General features: G+C 48.4%; 1 protein-coding gene across 1 annotated transcript; it reads left to right on the forward strand.

Annotated features, from left to right (window-relative positions):
- The first annotated feature begins 680 nt into the window (after positions 1 to 680).
- Positions 681 to 15,865, forward strand: LOC134419217 (acyl-CoA 6-desaturase-like). The gene is made up of 12 exons (XM_063158236.1): positions 681 to 1,135; positions 4,506 to 4,616; positions 5,614 to 5,811; positions 5,925 to 6,026; positions 6,512 to 6,637; positions 7,847 to 7,907; positions 8,239 to 8,315; positions 8,479 to 8,576; positions 9,157 to 9,253; positions 10,140 to 10,219; positions 11,249 to 11,374; positions 12,257 to 15,865. Exons 1-12 carry the CDS (start codon positions 929 to 931, stop codon positions 12,306 to 12,308), a joined length of 1,335 nt encoding a protein of 444 aa, XP_063014306.1. The 5' UTR covers positions 681 to 928; the 3' UTR covers positions 12,309 to 15,865.
- Positions 15,866 to 18,455: the final 2,590 nt, after the last annotated feature.

Below are 18,455 nucleotides of genomic sequence, written 5' to 3' on the forward strand. Positions count from 1 at the left end.
GGAAGAAAAGGGGAAAGAGATGACGAAAGGGGGAAAGAGGGAAGAAAGGGAAACAGAATAAAGGGGGAAAGGTAGGAAAAGTAGGAAAGAGAAGAAGAAGGAAAAGGGGGATAAAGGGAGGGAAAAGAGACGAAAGGAGGGAAGTGGGAAAGGTGGGGAAGGGGAGGGAGAGAAAATGAAGGAAGGAAGAGAGGGCAGAAAAGGAAATGAAGAAAAAAAAAGAAAAGGAAAAAAACCGGCGGGTACAGCTCTTTACATCAGGAGCCAAAAAATCTCGAGGACACGAAGCTGGGAGCGGGAGGAGGAGGAGGAGGCGAGGGGCTGCCGTCCCCCGGCGGTCCCGGCCCGCAGCCGCTTCGAAAGATCGGTCCGGGCCAATGGGCGGGAGCGGGAGGGCGGCGGGACAGCCGGGATTGGCGCTGGGGCTCGGCTGATCCCGCCGGGAGAGCCCCGGCACCGGCGGGGGGGCGGCGGCCAGAGGGGCGGCGGGCCCGGCAGGGGAGGAGGAGCAGGAGGCTGAGTTTGGGGAGGGGGGCGATGCCGGGAGGGAGGAGAGTGTCTGGGAGAAAGGATGATGCCGGGAGAGGGAGGAGAATGCCCGGGGAGGGATGCCCGAGAGGGGGGTGCGAGGGGGCGTGTGGGTGGAAGGGGCCGAGCTTCCCTCCAAACACAGGGCTATGTGCGAGGATAAAGTGCATCAGTGCGGGGACAGCCAGCCTAGGGGGCACTTCCGAGCAGGCGGAGAGAAGCAGAAACAAAGAGAAGGGAGGACATGAGCGAAGGCGAGGGGAGGGAGCAGGGGATCAGCTGAGTCCAATCCCGCCAGGAAAGCTCTTCCCCTCCGGCACAGCCCCGAGAGGCGCAGGGACGGCTTCTCCCCCCTGCTCTCCCGCTCTGGTCAAGAAGACACAAAGAATCGAGCGGCCCCATGGGGAAAGGGGGTGAGCAAGGGGGGGACTCGGGGGAGCCGGCGGCGCAGATCCGCTTCTACACCTGGGAGGAGATCCAGAAGCACAACCTGAGGACGGACAAGTGGCTGGTGATAGAGCGAAAGGTTTATAATGTCACCAAGTGGGCAAAGAGGCACCCGGGGGGCCAGCGAGTCATCAGCCACTGCGCCGGCGAAGATGCCACGGTAAGGAGCGACCCCCGCGGCTCTCCCGGCTCCAGCATCATCCTCTGACAGCTCCTTCCCTCCCCGAGGGCAGCCAGCTGCTGCTGTCCCCTGTCCCCATCTCCCCAACACCTGCTGGACACCCGGCTCAGCCCTCCCGCTGCTCCCAGCTCGGTTCAAGCCGATGCAGGTCCCCCCACGATGGGTCGGTAGGGATTGCTCTGCTTAAATCCTGCTGGTTTGCCTTTGTCTCCTGCTTGTGTCGTGCCTGGAGCCCTGAATTCAGGAGCAAAGTGTCCCAAATGTCCCCTTTTCCAGGGGGAGCTTGTGACATGCAGAGTCACGCAGCCAAGCACAGGGAGGGTTAAACAGAGGCCAGGCTGTGTCTCAAAGTTGCTTCTGTGAGGAGGCTTTAAAACAAGGAGCTTTTTAGCATTTTTCCCCAGGAGCAAATTCTCTGGAGAATTTGGTTACAGGTTGCTACAGAAAAGAGGAAAAAAAAAAACAAACCAGCAAACCATTTGCTGCTGCTCCAGCTGCTCCTTCGCTGGGTTCAGCCACCTCTCAGGTTTCAGTCAAAGATAAGAAACCAAACAACAACAAAAAAAACCCCCAACCTTGAAACAGGAACAAATTAGAAATAAATTGTTTGTTGTCTGGGGTTTCCCTCAAAACCACCTTCCTCAGAAGTGCATCCAGAGAGCATGTTCTCCCTTCAGGGCGTGTTAATGAAATCCAAGCAGCCTCAGAGCTTGGAGAGCCCAAGCAGGAACAGGAACTGCTGGTCTCCCACGGCTCCCGACACCTTGGCAAGGAGGAGGCTCCATGTGCGACAAAATTTTTTGGCAGAACCTTCTCTTTCCATCAGCCCCCATTTCCCTGCGTCCAGTGGGTATTCTCCATTCTTTTCCTTTGAAGCACTGAGCTGCATTTTGGCCCTTCTGTCCCTTTGCAGTAAATCCTCTGAATGAGGATTTCTCCCTCAGAAAGATGGGCCACGTTTTGTTTTCAACTGCTTAAACCCAGAGCTGCTGAAACAGGAGGAGTTTGACTCCTATCCCCAAGAATTTAACTCCAGTATCTCCATTAGCAACCAAAAAACATCTGTTACTGCATAATCCTTGAAAGGAGGCTGAAACACAGGTTGATGGTTCCAGGATTGCTGGTTCTCCTCCCAGCAATACAGGTTACACTGCATCCCACTCTCCATGAAGGCATAGCCTTAAAAATGCTCTGAAATTGTTAAATCACCACTCTGAGCACTACATCGGGATTGGCATCAGTTTTGCAGCTTCCCTCTGGTGAACAACCATTTGCAGCCAGAAAACCCTCTCTCATTCAGGGGGAGAACCCTCTGTGGGTTTAGATTGGATTTTAGGAGGAAATCCTTCCCTGTGAGGATGCTGAGGCCCTGGCACAGGTTGTCCAAAGAAGCTGTGAATGCCTGCAAGTGTCCAAGTGTCCAAGGCCAGGCTGGGTGGGGTTTGGAGCAACCTGGTCCATGGAAGGTGTCCTTGCCCATGGCAGGGGAGTGGAATGGGATGATTTTTGAAGTCCCTTTCAGCACAAACTATTCCATGAGTCTCTGATTTTTTTAAACACAACATCTGAGTCTGGGCCAATCTGTTCTGGTGTCACCTCATGCACAGAACACAAAGGCAGGGACACTTTGCAGTGTCTCTGTCCCAGAAGTGTTCAGGGGTGTAAAAGAAAATCCTTGTCCTGACTCTGTAAACACTCCCAATGCTCAAGTACAGCTCATATCTCAATTACACAAAGCTTTTTTCTCACGAAAAGCAGCTGGAATAACTCCCATATCCCATAAAACACTTCGGCTTATTTGGTCAGTAGATCACAAAGTTGGGAGGTCAAGTGCCAACATCACACAGCATTTCCTAGGGATTATCTTTTCCCTTAAGCTTTTTATCTCCTGCAGTACAGAACTGAGAACAATTCCAAAATTCAGGAACTCTCTTATATTTGGGACCTATTAGTACAGGAGCTTAATAAGATAAACATAACAAAAATCCAATCCTTCCATCATTTGCAGGATCTCCAGGCAGTAAGCACCCAATCAGACCTCCAGACTTTTTTATTCCCAGCAGTTAAGAAGCATTAAAAAATATTGATTCAGTATTATTTTTTGTGTCACCCTCTCTCTTCCGCTTTTTTTTGTTTTCACCCAAAACTGCAGAGCCTTGCAGTAGATACAGTCTACTTCCCCCCTCATTCTGCTTTTCCTTCCTTTTTTACATCTTCTACAAATTGTTTCAGAGAGAGAAACAGGGAACCAGAGTCAACATTTCAGTGATCCATTTCTGGGTCAACTTCCCAGGTGACAAATTTCAATTGATTTTGGAGGACTTTGGGCCCGAGGTTGTTGTCTGGTATTTTTGAACTCCAGATGGAGGGCAGCTCCCAGAAGGGTCAGCTGGACACAGGGAGCACTTTCCAGCCTGCCCTTTGTCTTTAGAGCCAGGAGGGAAATATAAGTTGGTCACTACAACTGTTAGGCAATGGGACAAAGGTGGAAAGGCTGGAGCACAGTTCCCCTCACTCCTGTTTTTAATGATTTTTTTCCATACTCTCTTAGCACTTCATGGAACCAATCTTTCCTGTTCTCCCAGGTGAATTCCAAGAGCTGACTCCAGTTCTGTGCAGTGAGGAAAGGGCAAGGACAGAGTGAGGGTTTCTGATCTGGGTCAGCTTTCTGTCCCTGCTGCTGTCCTCGGGGTTAAAATTCCGGCTGTGCCATGTGAAAGGATCTGGCCAAGATCCCACTACGAGCTTCAGGCACCTGTGGGGTACAGGTGGACAGAAATATGTGGAAAGGGGAAGGAACAGAGAAAAAGAAGAGCCAGATAAACTCATGAATGCCAGGATCAAAAGGACTCCACAAATAAGGCATTATTCTTCTGAAAAGTCACCAGTTTTTCCTCAGCTGTTTTACAGCTGGAATCTCCAGGCCTGGCCAAAACACTCAGGAATATTTTTCATGTTTGCAGTCACATCCAGCTTCAGTGACCAGTCAGCCCCTCTCCTGACTTGCCTCCAGGAGCAGACTTTCCAAGGGTATTTATATCCTAGGAGGGATTTGCACAAATTCCCCTCTGCCTACCTTCTAAGGGAATTAACAGGATTTAAGTATTTAGTTGCTTAGAAAGAATTTCTCGAGGTGCCTTTCACCATATGGCTGGATGCCATCCCAGGTCTCACCATTCCCAGCACAGCAAATTCATCAGTGGAATTAATGTCCCAAAAAGTGAACCCAGAGCTGGAGGTCACCTGGCCCCCTTTTCCACAACTGCTGGGGGTGGGTGGGAATGACACAGTGAATAGGAAGCACATCTTACTCCTGGATCTCACTGAGTTCCTCCTGTTTCCACTCCAGGATGCATTCCAGGCCTTCCACATCAATCCCACCTTGGTGCAGAAGTTTCTCAAGCCCCTGCTTATTGGAGAACTCGCTCCAGGGGAGCCCAGCCAGGACCGAGACAAAAATGTGAGTATTAATTCCTCAGCTGGGGCTCAGGCTGCCTATTTCCACCATTCTTTCCCTCTTGGGAGGCTCTCCAGAGAGGGAGAGGAGTTCTCAGTGACTGAACATCTCCATGTAGAGTATTTTCATCCTATCATGGATTCAAATATGTGTGGAAAGAGGGGTGACACTTTTGGCTGTACAAATATTTTCTTTCCCACAGAGCCACCAAATGCCAATTTCTGGCAGCCCATTCCAGGCACCCAGGCTGGACTGAGCCCATCCTGAAGGGAAATGGGAACTGAGACAGGTGGAATGGGAAATGAGCACCAGCCCTGGTAACTGTGGTCCCTTCTTGCTGCTCCTTTGCTGGTGACCAAGCTGCAAAACACAAGTCCCCAGATGTCCCATTTTGGTGGCCTTGCTAAGGAGCAGCAGCCTCTGCCCATCCTCAGGGCAGCTCTGTATCCCTGCTCATCCATTATTCAGGCCCAGAGCGTGGCACAACTGGCTCTGCCCAGGAAACTCAATCCTGCCCCGTTGTTTGTGGCTGGCCATGATTGTGCTATATCTGTGTCACTCACAATACAGGGGACAATGCTGGCCCCCAGTGACCCAGGAATGCCCCTCATGGATGGTTGCACAGGAGCTGGCCCATGGATTGAATGGATGACGGGTGATAGTGGGTGCTCATTATCAGAGCTCTGGAATTAGGCACAATAGCACTGAATTCCCTCTTGCTCCAGCTTCTCCTTAGTGCTTAGGAAGCTCATTCAGACAAGAGCCATCAGGTGATGTGACACTCAACAGAGCTTGGATTACTCACTCTCCTGGCTCCAAGTCCAAAAGGTCAGGATGTGGGCTTAGACCAGCCAGGATGTTCATTCATAGGGATACAGGGCAAAAAGCTGGAATATAGAGCCAGGGAACTTGGCATGGAGCTCATCCTTCCTCCATCCACCCCACAACTCAGCCAGGCTCACTCCCCAGCCTCACCCTGCTCTTGCCTGTCCTGTTGCAGTCCCAGCTGGTGGAAGATTTCCGGACCCTGAGGAAGACAGCAGAGGACATGAACCTGTTCCAAGCCAGCCCCTTGTTCTTCTCCTGTTACCTGGGACACATCATTGTCATGGAAGTTTTGGCTTGGCTCATGATTTCCTACTTTGGGACCGGCTGGATCACAACCCTCATCCTTGCCTGCATCCTTACAACTTCCCAGGTGACAAAGAGAGATCTTCCTCACACTGACAATGTGCCCTCCATCTGCATTTCTTTCCTGCTTAGCTCTGATTCTCAATAGCTTCTTAACTATTTGATTTCTCCCTGTCCCAGGCCCAGGCAGGGTGGCTGCAACATGATTTTGGACACCTCTCTGTCTTCAAGAAGTCTTCCTGGAACCACATCGTCCACAAGTTTGTCATTGGACACCTGAAGGTAAAGGGAATTATGGAGCCAGGGAATTCTGGGGATGCATCACTTTGTCTGGGGCAGAGTAGGAAAGGGAGGCTCTCAACCTTCCCAGAGTGAGCAGAGGCACAAAATAAGTTGGTGACCATTGCCCATGGAGCGACCTGGGCTAGAGGAAGGTGTCCCTGCTCATGGCAGGGGGTTGGGACTGGATGAGCTTTAAAGTCCCTTCCAACTCAAAGCATTTCAGGATTTTCTGGGAAGACACAGTGACCTGTAACTCGCTCAGAGTGTGTTTATTCTGTGTTCTTTCAATATGGATGATCCTTAGGGATCCCTCTGCAAGCAGCAGTCTCATAGCAACCAACAACTCCACCACTCCCTGCTTGCTGCTCTTTCCAAAGCAAATCCCACAACTTGACTCTCACCACTTTAGTCCCTATAAATGATTGGGTACTCCCACCTTGGGAGCAGCTCTCCATGGATGAAAACTCCTCGTTCTCCTTGCCCAGGGTGCCTCTGCAAACTGGTGGAACCACCGTCACTTCCAGCACCACGCCAAGCCCAACATCTTCCAGAAGGACCCAGATGTGAACATGCTGCACATTTTTGTCCTGGGAGACACACAGCCTGTTGAGGTAAGGAAAAGTGGGGAAAACATGGAAAACTACTGTCCGAGAGGGCCCTGAGAGTGGTTGCGCAAATCCAGGAGTTGGCTCCCACTGTTAGACATGACTTACACAGGCAGGACTTCCAGGAATGCTAGAAAGGAAATGCTTAATCCAGGGATTTCGTCTGGCTACGTGGTCTGACAGCAGTTTGGAGCCAACCCTTGGGCTGAGGAGCAGCACTGACTACTAATTCCCAATCCATTTCCTGTGCTGAGAAAGTGTCTTGGGTTACCTCGGGAAAAATGATGCAAATGGGGCTGGAGAGAAAGCAAAAAGCCACTAAAGGCCACTTCATGCTGCTGGCTTGAGGTACCAACATGAGGGTGAATACAGTGTTCCTCAGTATTCCAGCAGGAGCATTTCAAAACTGACCTTCCATTTCCATAGCAAATATCTTCCAGCATCAAGTGATTTTAATTTTAGTTCTATCTACCCCTCCAGAGCCAAAACATTTACTGCCTGTTTATAAAAACCTACCCAAAACACTTAAATCATGGTGTTTTTAACAGTGGAACAAGGATTTCTAGTTTTAAAAACAAAACCCCAAGAACAGGGGCAAGCAGCAAAGACAACACAGGGAAATACAACATTAAAAATAGTTTCTCCGACAGATTTTGTATTATTGAGAAAGCAGACCATGGTTCTATTACTTAAAGGAAAACCTAAACATTTATGATAACAAGGAAAAACTGGATTTCCACCTCAAAATATCTGATATTAGGACAGAAACAGTCTATCCCAATATTCTCACATTGGTACAAAAATAATTTTCCAAATTATGCCAAGCACACAGCCTTGCAGAGCTCAGCCCAGAGAGAATAATGTGCCTGATTTATTGGTGTTACAAGCCTTTCCTTCCAAAAAATCAGACTTTATGCCTATCACATTCATATTAGTAAAGATGGAGGTGCTGGCAGCTCTTCTCAGAGACACAGGGATGGCAGAAGGTGAAGTGCATCAAAAATCCATCAAGTAAATAGAAACCATCTTTAAAAATTGAGTTTACACCTAACAGTGACAAAGTTAGGACATTTAATCACTCTGAATCTCTTCTTACCCACTTGTGGGAATTCAGTCAAAACTCCCTGGTCAATAAATTAAGAATTATTGCAGAGAATCTGCTTTTACCTGGGAATGTCCCAATCCCAGGCTGAGCTGTCTCTTTGTGTCCTGCAGTATGGCAAGAAGAAGCTGAAGTACCTGCCTTACAACCACCAGCACGAGTACTTCTTCCTCAGTGAGTATCCACCCTCCTCCCTTCCCTTTTCCTGGAATGCCACTTGTCCTTTCCAGCCCTCACTGTGTGAGCAGAGCAACTCCTCAAATCCCAACTCATCCCACCCTTCCTCAGGACCCTGTGCAGGTCCCAGAATCAGCTCAGGGATATCCAAGCACCTGGAACATTGCCTCATACAGCAAGGGAATGTAAAACAGCTGAGGCTGGGAATAACCTCCATGTGAGAGGCTCCATGGAAAAGCTGCATGTTCCCAGTTCCATGGAAGCAGTCCCTCATGTCACACACCTCCCCACCCCTCTGATGGCCAAACCATTTCCCTTTGCCTTGCAGTCTTCCCACCTCTGCTCATCCCTGTGTATTTCCAAATCCAAATCATCTCGACCATGATCAAGCGCAGGTTCTGGGCGGTGAGTGAAACATTCCCTCCATCCTTACGGGGTCTGGCTGGAAACTGGAGCAGAGAGGGAGGCCGGGGGCAGGCAGGAATTACTCAGTGTTCCAAACATCACCAGCAAGGACACATTATCCAAGATGGGCAAAGTGATGCCTGGTGGTTTCTCTGTCCCCCAGGACCTGGCCTGGGCCATCAGCTACTACCTGCGCTACTTCATCACCTACATCCCGTTCTACGGCGTCCTGGGATCCCTGTGTCTCCTCACGTTTGTCAGGTAGGGCATCCAGAGCATCCCTGCTGCTCTCCCATCCCCCCAGTGCTGTTTGAGCCTGGCCTCAGCTCTGCTGTGTCCCACTGCTTCACTTCCCTGTCAGCATCTCCGAGTTCCAGCTCCTCTGGCACTCTCCCTGCACCTTCCCCTGCCACGTGATGGTCCTGCCAGGATTCCCCTGCCTTTCCTCATTCCCTGTTCCCACACACTGCTGACCCCACTTTGGTCATGGCTGGACCCTCCCAGAGTGCCTCATCCCACCTTCTTTCCAGCAGATTGTAGAGGTAATTCTGTGCATGCTCCAAGTCCGAAATCAAGCTGAAAAACTTATCAGAACCAGCCCATTATTCCCAAAATATTTGAAGAAACTCAAAGTGCAAGAGAAAAAAAAAGCAAAACTGCAAAATTCTGCAAAAAACAGAATCATCTGCTTCTGCAGAAAACAAGCCTGGAACAAAGATGATTCCAGGCAATTCCTTGTCAACATCCATCCAAGTCTCTGCTGCTCCCTGCAAACCCCACTTTAATTACCTGATGTCCCCGTGTCTGATAGAAGTTCTCACGATTTTTCCTGGTTTTGCAGGTTTCTAGAGAGTCACTGGTTCGTGTGGGTCACCCAGATGAATCACATTCCAATGGAAATTGATTCTGAGAAGCACAGAGACTGGCTGAGCTCCCAGGTAACTGGGAGGGGAAAAAATCACCCCTGACTCACCCAAAATGGGATTTACTCAAAGAGTATGAGAGTTACCACCACCCCTTACTAGAATAGAGTTGTCCTGTCCATTACTTTTCCCATAAAGATGTTCATCCCAGAGCCAGCAGTGCTGGGGAAAGACATGGAATTCCAAAGGTCTGCAATTACTTTGACAATCAAAAGGTTACCTGCTCCTGTGGTGAGTGAAGCTGGATGTGACTGCAAATCCAAAAAACATTCCTGCATATTTTGGCCAGGCCTGTAGATCCCAGTAACAAAACAGCCGAGGAAAATATGTTGACTCTTCATTTCGGAGCCTGCCTTTGTCCTTTTGTTCTGGAAGATGAGTGATTGAGTTCTCTCTTTCCTCTTCTTTATTCTAGAACCATATTCTTGATATTTTAGAAGTTCTATCTCCCTGCAAATCCAAGTAAAATGTGTGAGGGAGGAACCCTATTAAAAATTTGGTTGAATTTTAAGAATATTAAGAAAAATATCTAATTTTAATGATCATTAATGGCAAGAATACCTAAGAAATAGTCTCAGAATATCACACTTAAGGCAAACTGAGCAATAACTACATGATGATGGGGAAGCTTTGTGTCCATGTTCCTCCTGTTTTCCACATTGGTACTGCTGTCAATCCTCTGAATTCCAATGGGAGAGGCTGAGATTTAGGAATCTGGGCTTGGGCTGCTACATCACCAGTTAGAGTTTGATTACCTGAGGCCCTGAGGAAAGATTAAAACTCCCCTTGCTACACCCAGCCACGGCAGGCTCTGCACTCCCAGAGCTCAGGGAAGAGGAATTTCACCCTGATTTTGGGATGAGCCACCCCTAACCCTCACAGCTCCCTCTCTCCCTGGCAGATGGCAGCAACCTGCAACATTGAGCAGTCCTTTTTCAACGACTGGTTCACCGGGCACCTGAACTTCCAGATTGAGCACCAGTGAGTACAGGGCTGGGATGGCACTGCCAGCTTGTCCCAGCCCAGGGGAGGGAATGATGGGCTGGAGAAGGATTGCATGCCCAGGAAATAGAGTTCCAGACTACACAGGCATGGAAGATGTGGCTGCCCCATCCCTGGAAGTGCTCAAGCCCAGGCTGGATGAGGCTTGGAGCAACCTGCATTAGTGGGTGACCCTGCCATGGTAGGGTAGGAACTGAATGAGTTTAAAGATGCCTTCCCACACAAACCATTCCATGATAGTGTGCTTCTCTTACAGCCATGACATTTTTCTCTCTTGCTTCAAAGCTTTCACTCTCACAGCCTTAATTTAGGGTTTAATTAGGAGTTGTTGTTATGCATCTACCAGTTGCAAAGGCTGTGGGCTCAAATCCCAAGCATCCACCTCAGAAAACTCCCCTCCCCCAAAGTATTCCAGTGTTTTATAGAGTGTGGGACTATGTAGGATGCTGGGTACCAGATTCCAGAAAAAATATGGAAAACAGGGCCATATGGACAGTCTGTTGCCAATGGCAACAGCAAATGTAAAAGAAATGGCTTTTAGGGTGAGGCTGGCTGGTTTGGGAGCCAGCTTAGGAAATCTCCATGGAAGAGCATAGGGCAAGGTGCCCCCACAATCCTTCTTTACCTGCTTCCACAGGTGAAAAAGCAGTTCACTGGGAATTCAGTTCAGCAAGAAACAATTATTGCCAGAGGAATGGTCGGCCATCTCTGAGGCTGTTCCCTCACTCCCACTGCCCTCTCATTGCAGTCATGTCCCTTCTTGCACAAACTGGCTTTCAGTGTGTCCTGAGCATGGCTTTGCTTTGAGGCAGGGCAGGAAATCAGTTTTCACCATCTCCTTGAGACAGAGGAGTGTAAAGCAGGGGTGTCTCTGTGCCTCCTTCCCTTGTTTGTGCAGCTTGAGGAGGAGGCACCAACGATGAGCCCCTGAGGATGCGGATCCTAATGCCCAGCCCTTGTCACTTGTCTCAAGAGTTTTCTCAGCTTTGTTTTCTCTCTCGTCTCCAGCCTGTTCCCAACAATGCCACGGCACAACTTCTGGAAGGTGAAGCCTTTGGTGAAGTCTTTATGTGCCAAGTATGGAGTCCACTATGAGGAGAAGCCTCTCGGGAAAGCGTTCGTAGACATTGTTGGGTAAGGCCCTCCTGAGCCCACTGCAGCTCATTTTTCAGGGACACATGATATTTTCTAGCACAGAGGATCCAGCACACAGCAGACCTTTCAGAAATTTGTGTTGTTGCTGTCAAAGTACCAAACACTTGACCTTTAGACAGGTACAAACCTGATTGTGGCATTTGGGGACATGGTGGCTCAGCAGTGCTGAGGTTGATTTTAGAGGGCTTTTCCAACCCTAATGATTCTGATTTTTATATAACCCTGCTCTGACAGCTGGTGGCTCCTGCTGTTGGGAGTTGCTAGCAGATCTCCTGCTGCAAAGTGAGATGAATCAAAGGGAAACTGGTCAGGTTACAGCCCCTGCTGTGTCCCCTGAGAGTTCTGCCAGCAGCAACAGGCAATTCCCTACAGGCAGGGCTGGAGAGGATCTAACAGTCCTTGTCAGCAGCCTCGGTGTTGATGTTGCTGTCTCAGTTCCTCTTAGGGGAATAATTCATGGCAGGGAACATGAGAAAGCTCTGCAGTTCAGGCACCTCCTGCACAAAGCAGGATTGAAGTGGGGTGCCCACAGTGGGCAGGAGAGCTGGCTCCAAACCTGCTTTTGTCCCCAAATCTGGTTAGGACAGGGCCACACGGCACCAAGGCACAGTGGAGTGAAGCCTGGAGGCTCCCAGGAGAACTTACAGCCCCTTCCAGTGCCTAAAAGGGCTCCAAAGGAGCTGGAGAGGGACTTTGGACATAGATCTGAAGTGACAGGAGCAGGGGAAATAGCTTCACACTGACAGAGGGTGGGTTCTGTGAGTGTGATCCTGTGATTGATATTAAATTCAGTAACAGCCTTCATTGCAGGAAAAACACAACAGAACCAAGATTCCCAAACTTCTCCTTTTCTTCCCACAGGTCCCTCAAGAAATCTGGAGATCTCTGGCTGGATGCTTATCTCCATAAGTGATCATGAATCTTTCTGGGGAGGTGTGAGTGACCGGGAGGGATAGGGGGGACGTGGGGGGGGATTCACACTTGTGTCTTTTACTCTCAGATCTCAGTCTAAATCCAGGGTTGGAGGGGAGTTCCTGTCTTGCCAGCTGCTTCTGGTGCAGGCCCTGTTCAATCCACACAGATTTAAAATGTGCTCCAGAGGGTGGAAAGCAAGGCCAGCAGTGCAAATGTTTAAAAAAGGGGCATTAACATCCGACCTTGACCTTCTTTTCACAAGATTTGCTCTCATTCTGCCTAAACCACACAAACCCTGATTCACACCTGGGAGTTTTTGGCCTCAGTGAATGTTTGTGATCCAAGGACACCCCAGTCAGCTCATGCCTCTTTCCCATGTTTGTGTGGAAGAGGAATCACATCCCACAGCACTGGCAGCTGCTCCCAGCCCTGTCCAGAGCCCAGCTCCCTCCTTTCCCTGCCTCCCCCCCTTCTCTAACTGTAGCATCCCTTTAGTGCAAGCTGTGACTTGGCCCTGCCCAGCTAACCCCTAACCACAGCAGGGTTAACACAGCCGTGTTTTTAGGGTCAGCCCCTCTTCCCAGGGGTCTGTAGAAGATTTCTGGGTTTAAACAGCAAAAGGTCTCCTTTAGGAGAGGGTCTGTTTTCTCTTTAATGAGCAGCAGGTCTGGCACAGCGTCAGTAAATCACACAAAAGACCAAAACAATCAAACCAGCAAAACGTGCTAATTGCTCCTCAGTGCTCCAGGGGAACCACAAACGGCCTTTTCACCATCCTGCCCTGCAGAAACCCAGAGTTCTGCCTGTCTGCACATGCCTGGCATGGCACCCAGCCTCTTCCTGCCTGCCCGAGGCCAGGAGCCATGGCACTGTTCACCCTTCCCTTGGGAACAATCGCAGGAGAAAAGGAGTTCTCCCTGCAAAAGGAGGAGCTGCTCAAATCCCAGCTGGAATCAGCCCTGCCCAGGCTGTGCTGCTGATCAGAGACCTTTGGAGAACCCTCTTACAACCTGTCTAAAACTCCATTTTCTGCCCACCACCTAATTACCAAAATTCACTAATGGCTTATCAGGAGATATGGTTGGACAGTTTCCAGGTGCTTCTGGAACAGGTGACCTGACCCCAAATAAATCCAGGGGTTCAGGTTCAGCTGCAACACAACAGAAGAGATATCTGGTTTAGGACAAAGGGCCATGGTTCCAAAAGCAGCCTCCAGCTCCAGCATCTGCCTCAGTGCTCCCTGGAAACACCAGGAGGGAGACTCTGGTAACTTTGCACGGCTCATTACTTCCCTCAGCTCTGAAACTGGATCCTCTCTGTCAAATCCTTGAATCCTAGCAGCATCCCACAGAATCAGCAAGGTGCTTCATCATGAATAGAGACAACTCTGGGACTGCGGCCAGCATTGCAAAAAAAAAAAATAAATGTATTCCCTCCACACCCTCTTTGGAGAATAAAATGAGATTTTATCTTTGCTTACCGTGGGGAATTCAGCATCTTGCAACTTCAGCAAGTAATGTTTAAGTTTGTAAAGGGCTTGTTCTGGGGGTCTTGCTCACCCAAGTGCTAGCAGGAATGTTTAGGGTGAAAAGCTACATAAGCAACATCCTTCTGGATGCTGTGATTTCCCAGGCAGGTAGTAAGGAGCTCTCCTTTGGCTAACCTCATCAGGACTGCCTTAATTTGTGCATCCCTTCCTTGAATGTACCTCACTGTGCTCCAGCAAGGATGACCACGAGCACAGTGGCATCAGCAGTGCAAGCTTTTAGATATCCAGCTGCTGCTTCTGACAGCCCTTGGGGCTTTTTGTCTTATTTCCAGAGCAGATGTTTTCCTCCTTAGCCCTGCCACCTTCATCTCTTCTCACTTTTCTTGGGAAGCTGTTTGGGTTGATCTTGGGGAAGTATCAGCTAATAGGCAAATGGGCATTTTTTCCCTAAAAAACTTATTATTTTTTCAGGCAAAGCCTCTCTGGCTCATATAGCTTTTTCCTCTCCTTCCAAAAAAATCCCAGTTTTCTCTCTTGGAATTTGAGCTGTTTTCTATGTGCCTTGATTCCTTGTTGACACTCCGTCCCTGCAAGTGTTTCAGCCCAGGCTGGATGAGGTTTAGAGCAGCCTGGTCTAGGGAAGGTGTCCCTGTCCATGGCAGGAGGGTGGAATTGGATGATCTTTATTGCCCCTTCCAACCCAAACCATTCCAGGATTCTACAAGCTCTCCCCTCTTTAACTGGAGCAGGTCAAAGAGCCCTGGAAGTCTGGATCAATCTGCTTTGTTATCATTGTTCTCCAAGTGAAATTAGGCTTATCTGGAGATATTCCAGAAGTTTCAGTAAGACTGGAAATGTAGATGGATATAAACTTCCCATGAGCTTTGTCTCCAACAAGGCAGCAATGAGTGAGACATGAGCAGATTAAAATCTGCCATCAAAATGACTGAAACACAGAATTTTCAGCACAGCTTTGCCCAGCTTTCTGAGGACTCTTAACTAACCAGTTTCTCTGAAAATAATGAGGTGAAATCTTGTTCACTGTCTCACTTGATAAAGGTCATTCATTTGCACTGTAATGAGACACAAACATGGAAAAAAAAAAAACAACCCCTAAGCCAGTATGAGGTGCTGGGAGCCTGCCAGGGTTTATTGAACCCAGCTACACACACGGGAGCTGGAAACACAGAGCTGGTTTCAGGGCAGAGAATCAAACAACAGCCAGGGAAGGACTGGATTTGTTTTCCTCACTCAATGTGGGGGACTGGAGTAGGAGCTGGAGGACCAGGATGATTGAGGATGCCAGAGAAAAGCACAAACTGCAGCAAAGAGAAGCCTCTGGGTGTGTTTTGGGAAGAGAATGAGAGATGGGAGAAGTTTGGGAAGGTCAGGGGTTGGGGAGGGATGCATGAGAGTTGGAGAAAAATTACTGAGGGATGAAGGTGGAGAAATTTGGAATCAGGTGTCCCATGATCTCCCAGCACGGCTGGAATCTGCCTGGAGGGCTGTGCTGGACACAGGGCAGGACAGGGCAGAGCTGGGGCTCAGAGGGGCTGGCAGGGACAGGTGACATCCACAGGCACCTCGGAGTGAGCTGGGTCTGACACTGAGCCCCCCTCCCACAGCCCTGGGAGCAGGGACTCACTGCCCCCAGCTCCCAGGCAGAGGCACAGTGGGAATTAGGGGACTTTCCTTGGAGTTTTCCCTCCAAGCACAGATTTGAGGAGTCTAGCTCCCAGTTGCTCACTGAAATAGGGCTTGGGAGGCTTGTCAGGACCCGTGTCCTGTCACCATCATTCCCTGCTGCAGGGGCTGAGCTCTCTGGCTGGATTTGAGGTCTTCATTAGGGCAAAGACATCCTTTTCCTCAGTAGATGCCTTCCCAAGAAAGCCTTCCTAACAAAGCCCTAACATTTCCAATGTTAAAACAACAAACCCACATTCCTATAGGGCAGCTCCTGGTTATTCTTAATTCTTTGAAAAAAAAAATCCAGTAACTCAAAAAGAGCATTTTTTTTCCTTGTGTATTCTACCACTCAATAAAATCATAACTATTTGTTGACCATACAGATGTTTTATGTTTTTTTTCCAGAGCTACTGGTGCTCAAGGAATGTGTTCCCTCTTGGAGTTCTTTCTGCCATACAAACCCACAAGCAGGTGGCATGGAGATGCCAACTGAGCAAGTCAGGACACTTCTAGGGTGGGAATGTCACCATCCAGGTTTTGCTCTGAGATTAAAAACATGTTCAAATTCATAATTGTAAAGAGTCGGGTAGGATTTGACATAAAGGGTGATGACATAAAGGGTGATTCAAGCTCCGGTTTCAGATTTAGCCTTGTAACTGTTTTTTTTTTAGCAGTTCAAAATCAGATCCCAAGCCAAGAACGCTGTGGAAGCAAACTAAAAAAGGAGCTGGGATCAGACTTGCTTATTATGGCTTCCCTTGGTTTTCCTGGGGATTTTTATGGAGGAGCTGTTAGCCAGCTAAAAAATCCTTTTTCCACTTCACACGGTGAAATTAGTGTTATTACTTTGATACCCTTGACTTTAATAGCACAGATGGATTTCTTTATTAGCCTCCACAATCTCAGGATCAATACTGCTGCTTCCCCTCATCCTGGGAACAAACACCAAAGGAAAGGAGATTTTCCTATCAAAGATTTGCCTGGCCAAACTCGGCCTTCAGACTGTCTGAGGAAACAGCTGAGAACAAAGTTGTTGTGAAAACTTCACAGAAGCATATTACAATTTTCTTAAAGTCCATTTTGTGCCCATTCATGGCTCATCTTGGGGTGAGCCACCTTGCAGGAGCTTTTCCAACCCACAGCTCCATCCAATGCTCTGGTGGGTTTTGGGTCGACACCAGCGGAGGATTTTAGATCAAAACTGTCTTGAGGTCAGCCCAGAGGCTTTGACAGAGCTGGTTCTGGCAGATGAACCCATTGAAACCTGTCCCATCAGGTGAAGGGGCAGACAGAGGGAACTCACAGGCTCTCCAGGGTCAGGAGACAGAGTGATGGCCAGATTATCCTTATCTGCCCCCTAAAACCAACACTGGAGCTTGCCAGAGTCCAAAGGAATTGCTCCATAGGCAAACTCATCCTGCCCAAAATCAGGTGCCACGAGGTGTCACAGAACTCCAAGCAGAAAATGACCCCATTTTTAGGGCTTTTATTTCATCCCAGAATAAACAGGCTCCCCGAATGCAAACACAGGTGGCTCTTACACAAAAATTAACTGTTACAAATCGATACTGTTTTGAACAATATTGCCTTTAAAAAAAATCATGTTTTACTTACTCTGCAGGGGCACAGTTCTAGAGGTTTCAGGAAGCTTCTTCACAACATAATTTGTGTGTGGCATCAGCATGGGGAGAAACAACTTCATGGTGTTCAGATGTACAGTTTTTATCCCCTCCAAGCTGGCCTTGAACACTTCCAGGGATGGGACAGCCACATTTATGAGCTTCCTTCTTGCAACAGGTTTTTAAAACTGTTAAAAAAACCCCCCAAAAATTAAAATAACAACAAAAAAACAACAACAAGCTCAGCCTCTGAAAAAAACCCTCTATTTTTTTTCCAGTGTTTGTGCTGGGTTATATCATGTTATCATATATATATTTTATTGAAAAATTAGCCTAAATTCCTCAACCATCACATAGAAACACTTCCATACTGAGTCCTCCCAACATCATCCCTCTGTCCTCGATTTCTACAGGACAGGGCATTGCTGGAGCTGCTGTAAGGTGAATATGCTGTTCATATTTCCAGCCACACACATATCCATTTGGAAACTACAATGTAAAGAGTATGAAGGGAATAATCCAGAATTCCAGAGTGAGCCAGGAGGTGAATAATTACCCCACAGCAGAACATAAAATACAATAATTATAAGTCATATAAATAAATAATTATATAAAATAAAAATAAAGATGTTATCTACCCTCCACAGAGGTTGGAGAGTACAAATGTAAGTTTCACTGGGGTGAATGATGGTGTGTTCTAAAATACCCTGTGTCAGAACTTTTCCACCTTCTGCCAACTTCTGAGGTTTGAAGGTCAAGCCCAGGCTGCTCAGGTCAAGGGAGGCTCAGCAGAAATTCAAGAAAGGAGTGGGAAAATGCCAAGCAGAAGGATCCTCACCTGGAAGCACCACCTTTGCCTGCAGCATCCTCCCTAGCAAAGTTAGGTAACTCCCCAGCTCCTTGGCCAGGTGCTGGCTGTGGGGATCACAATGAGAGGATTAATCACAGTAATTGCCTGTGATGGCACCCATCCTCCTCAGAATGGGTGTGGCTGGTTCACTTGGCTGATTAATTTAATTGGCCTCAATTAGCCTGGCCTTCATTTAGCAGCAGATACTTTTTCTATAAAATATAGAAGCCATATTATACTTTCTCTGTGTGTTTTGTTCCCTTATTGCTGATAGAAGCCTAATAAAACCTGAAAGTTTGGGTTCTGAGCTGAAGATGTTGCTGGTTTCTCAGCTGGGGCCAGTTCCTGGTCCAGCATCTCCAGGTAAATTACTCAGAGCTGAAATTATCACCCTTTGCAAGTCCACAAACCTTTAGGGCACGCTTACAACCCCAAATGGAGCAAAGCAGCACAGCCTGTGCTTCACCATCACCCCGGGGAGGGGGAAATAAAGTGTGACCA

Source organism: Melospiza melodia, chromosome 6 (assembly GCF_035770615.1).
Source record: "Melospiza melodia melodia isolate bMelMel2 chromosome 6, bMelMel2.pri, whole genome shotgun sequence".
Classification (NCBI taxonomy): Eukaryota; Metazoa; Chordata; class Aves; order Passeriformes; family Passerellidae; genus Melospiza; species Melospiza melodia.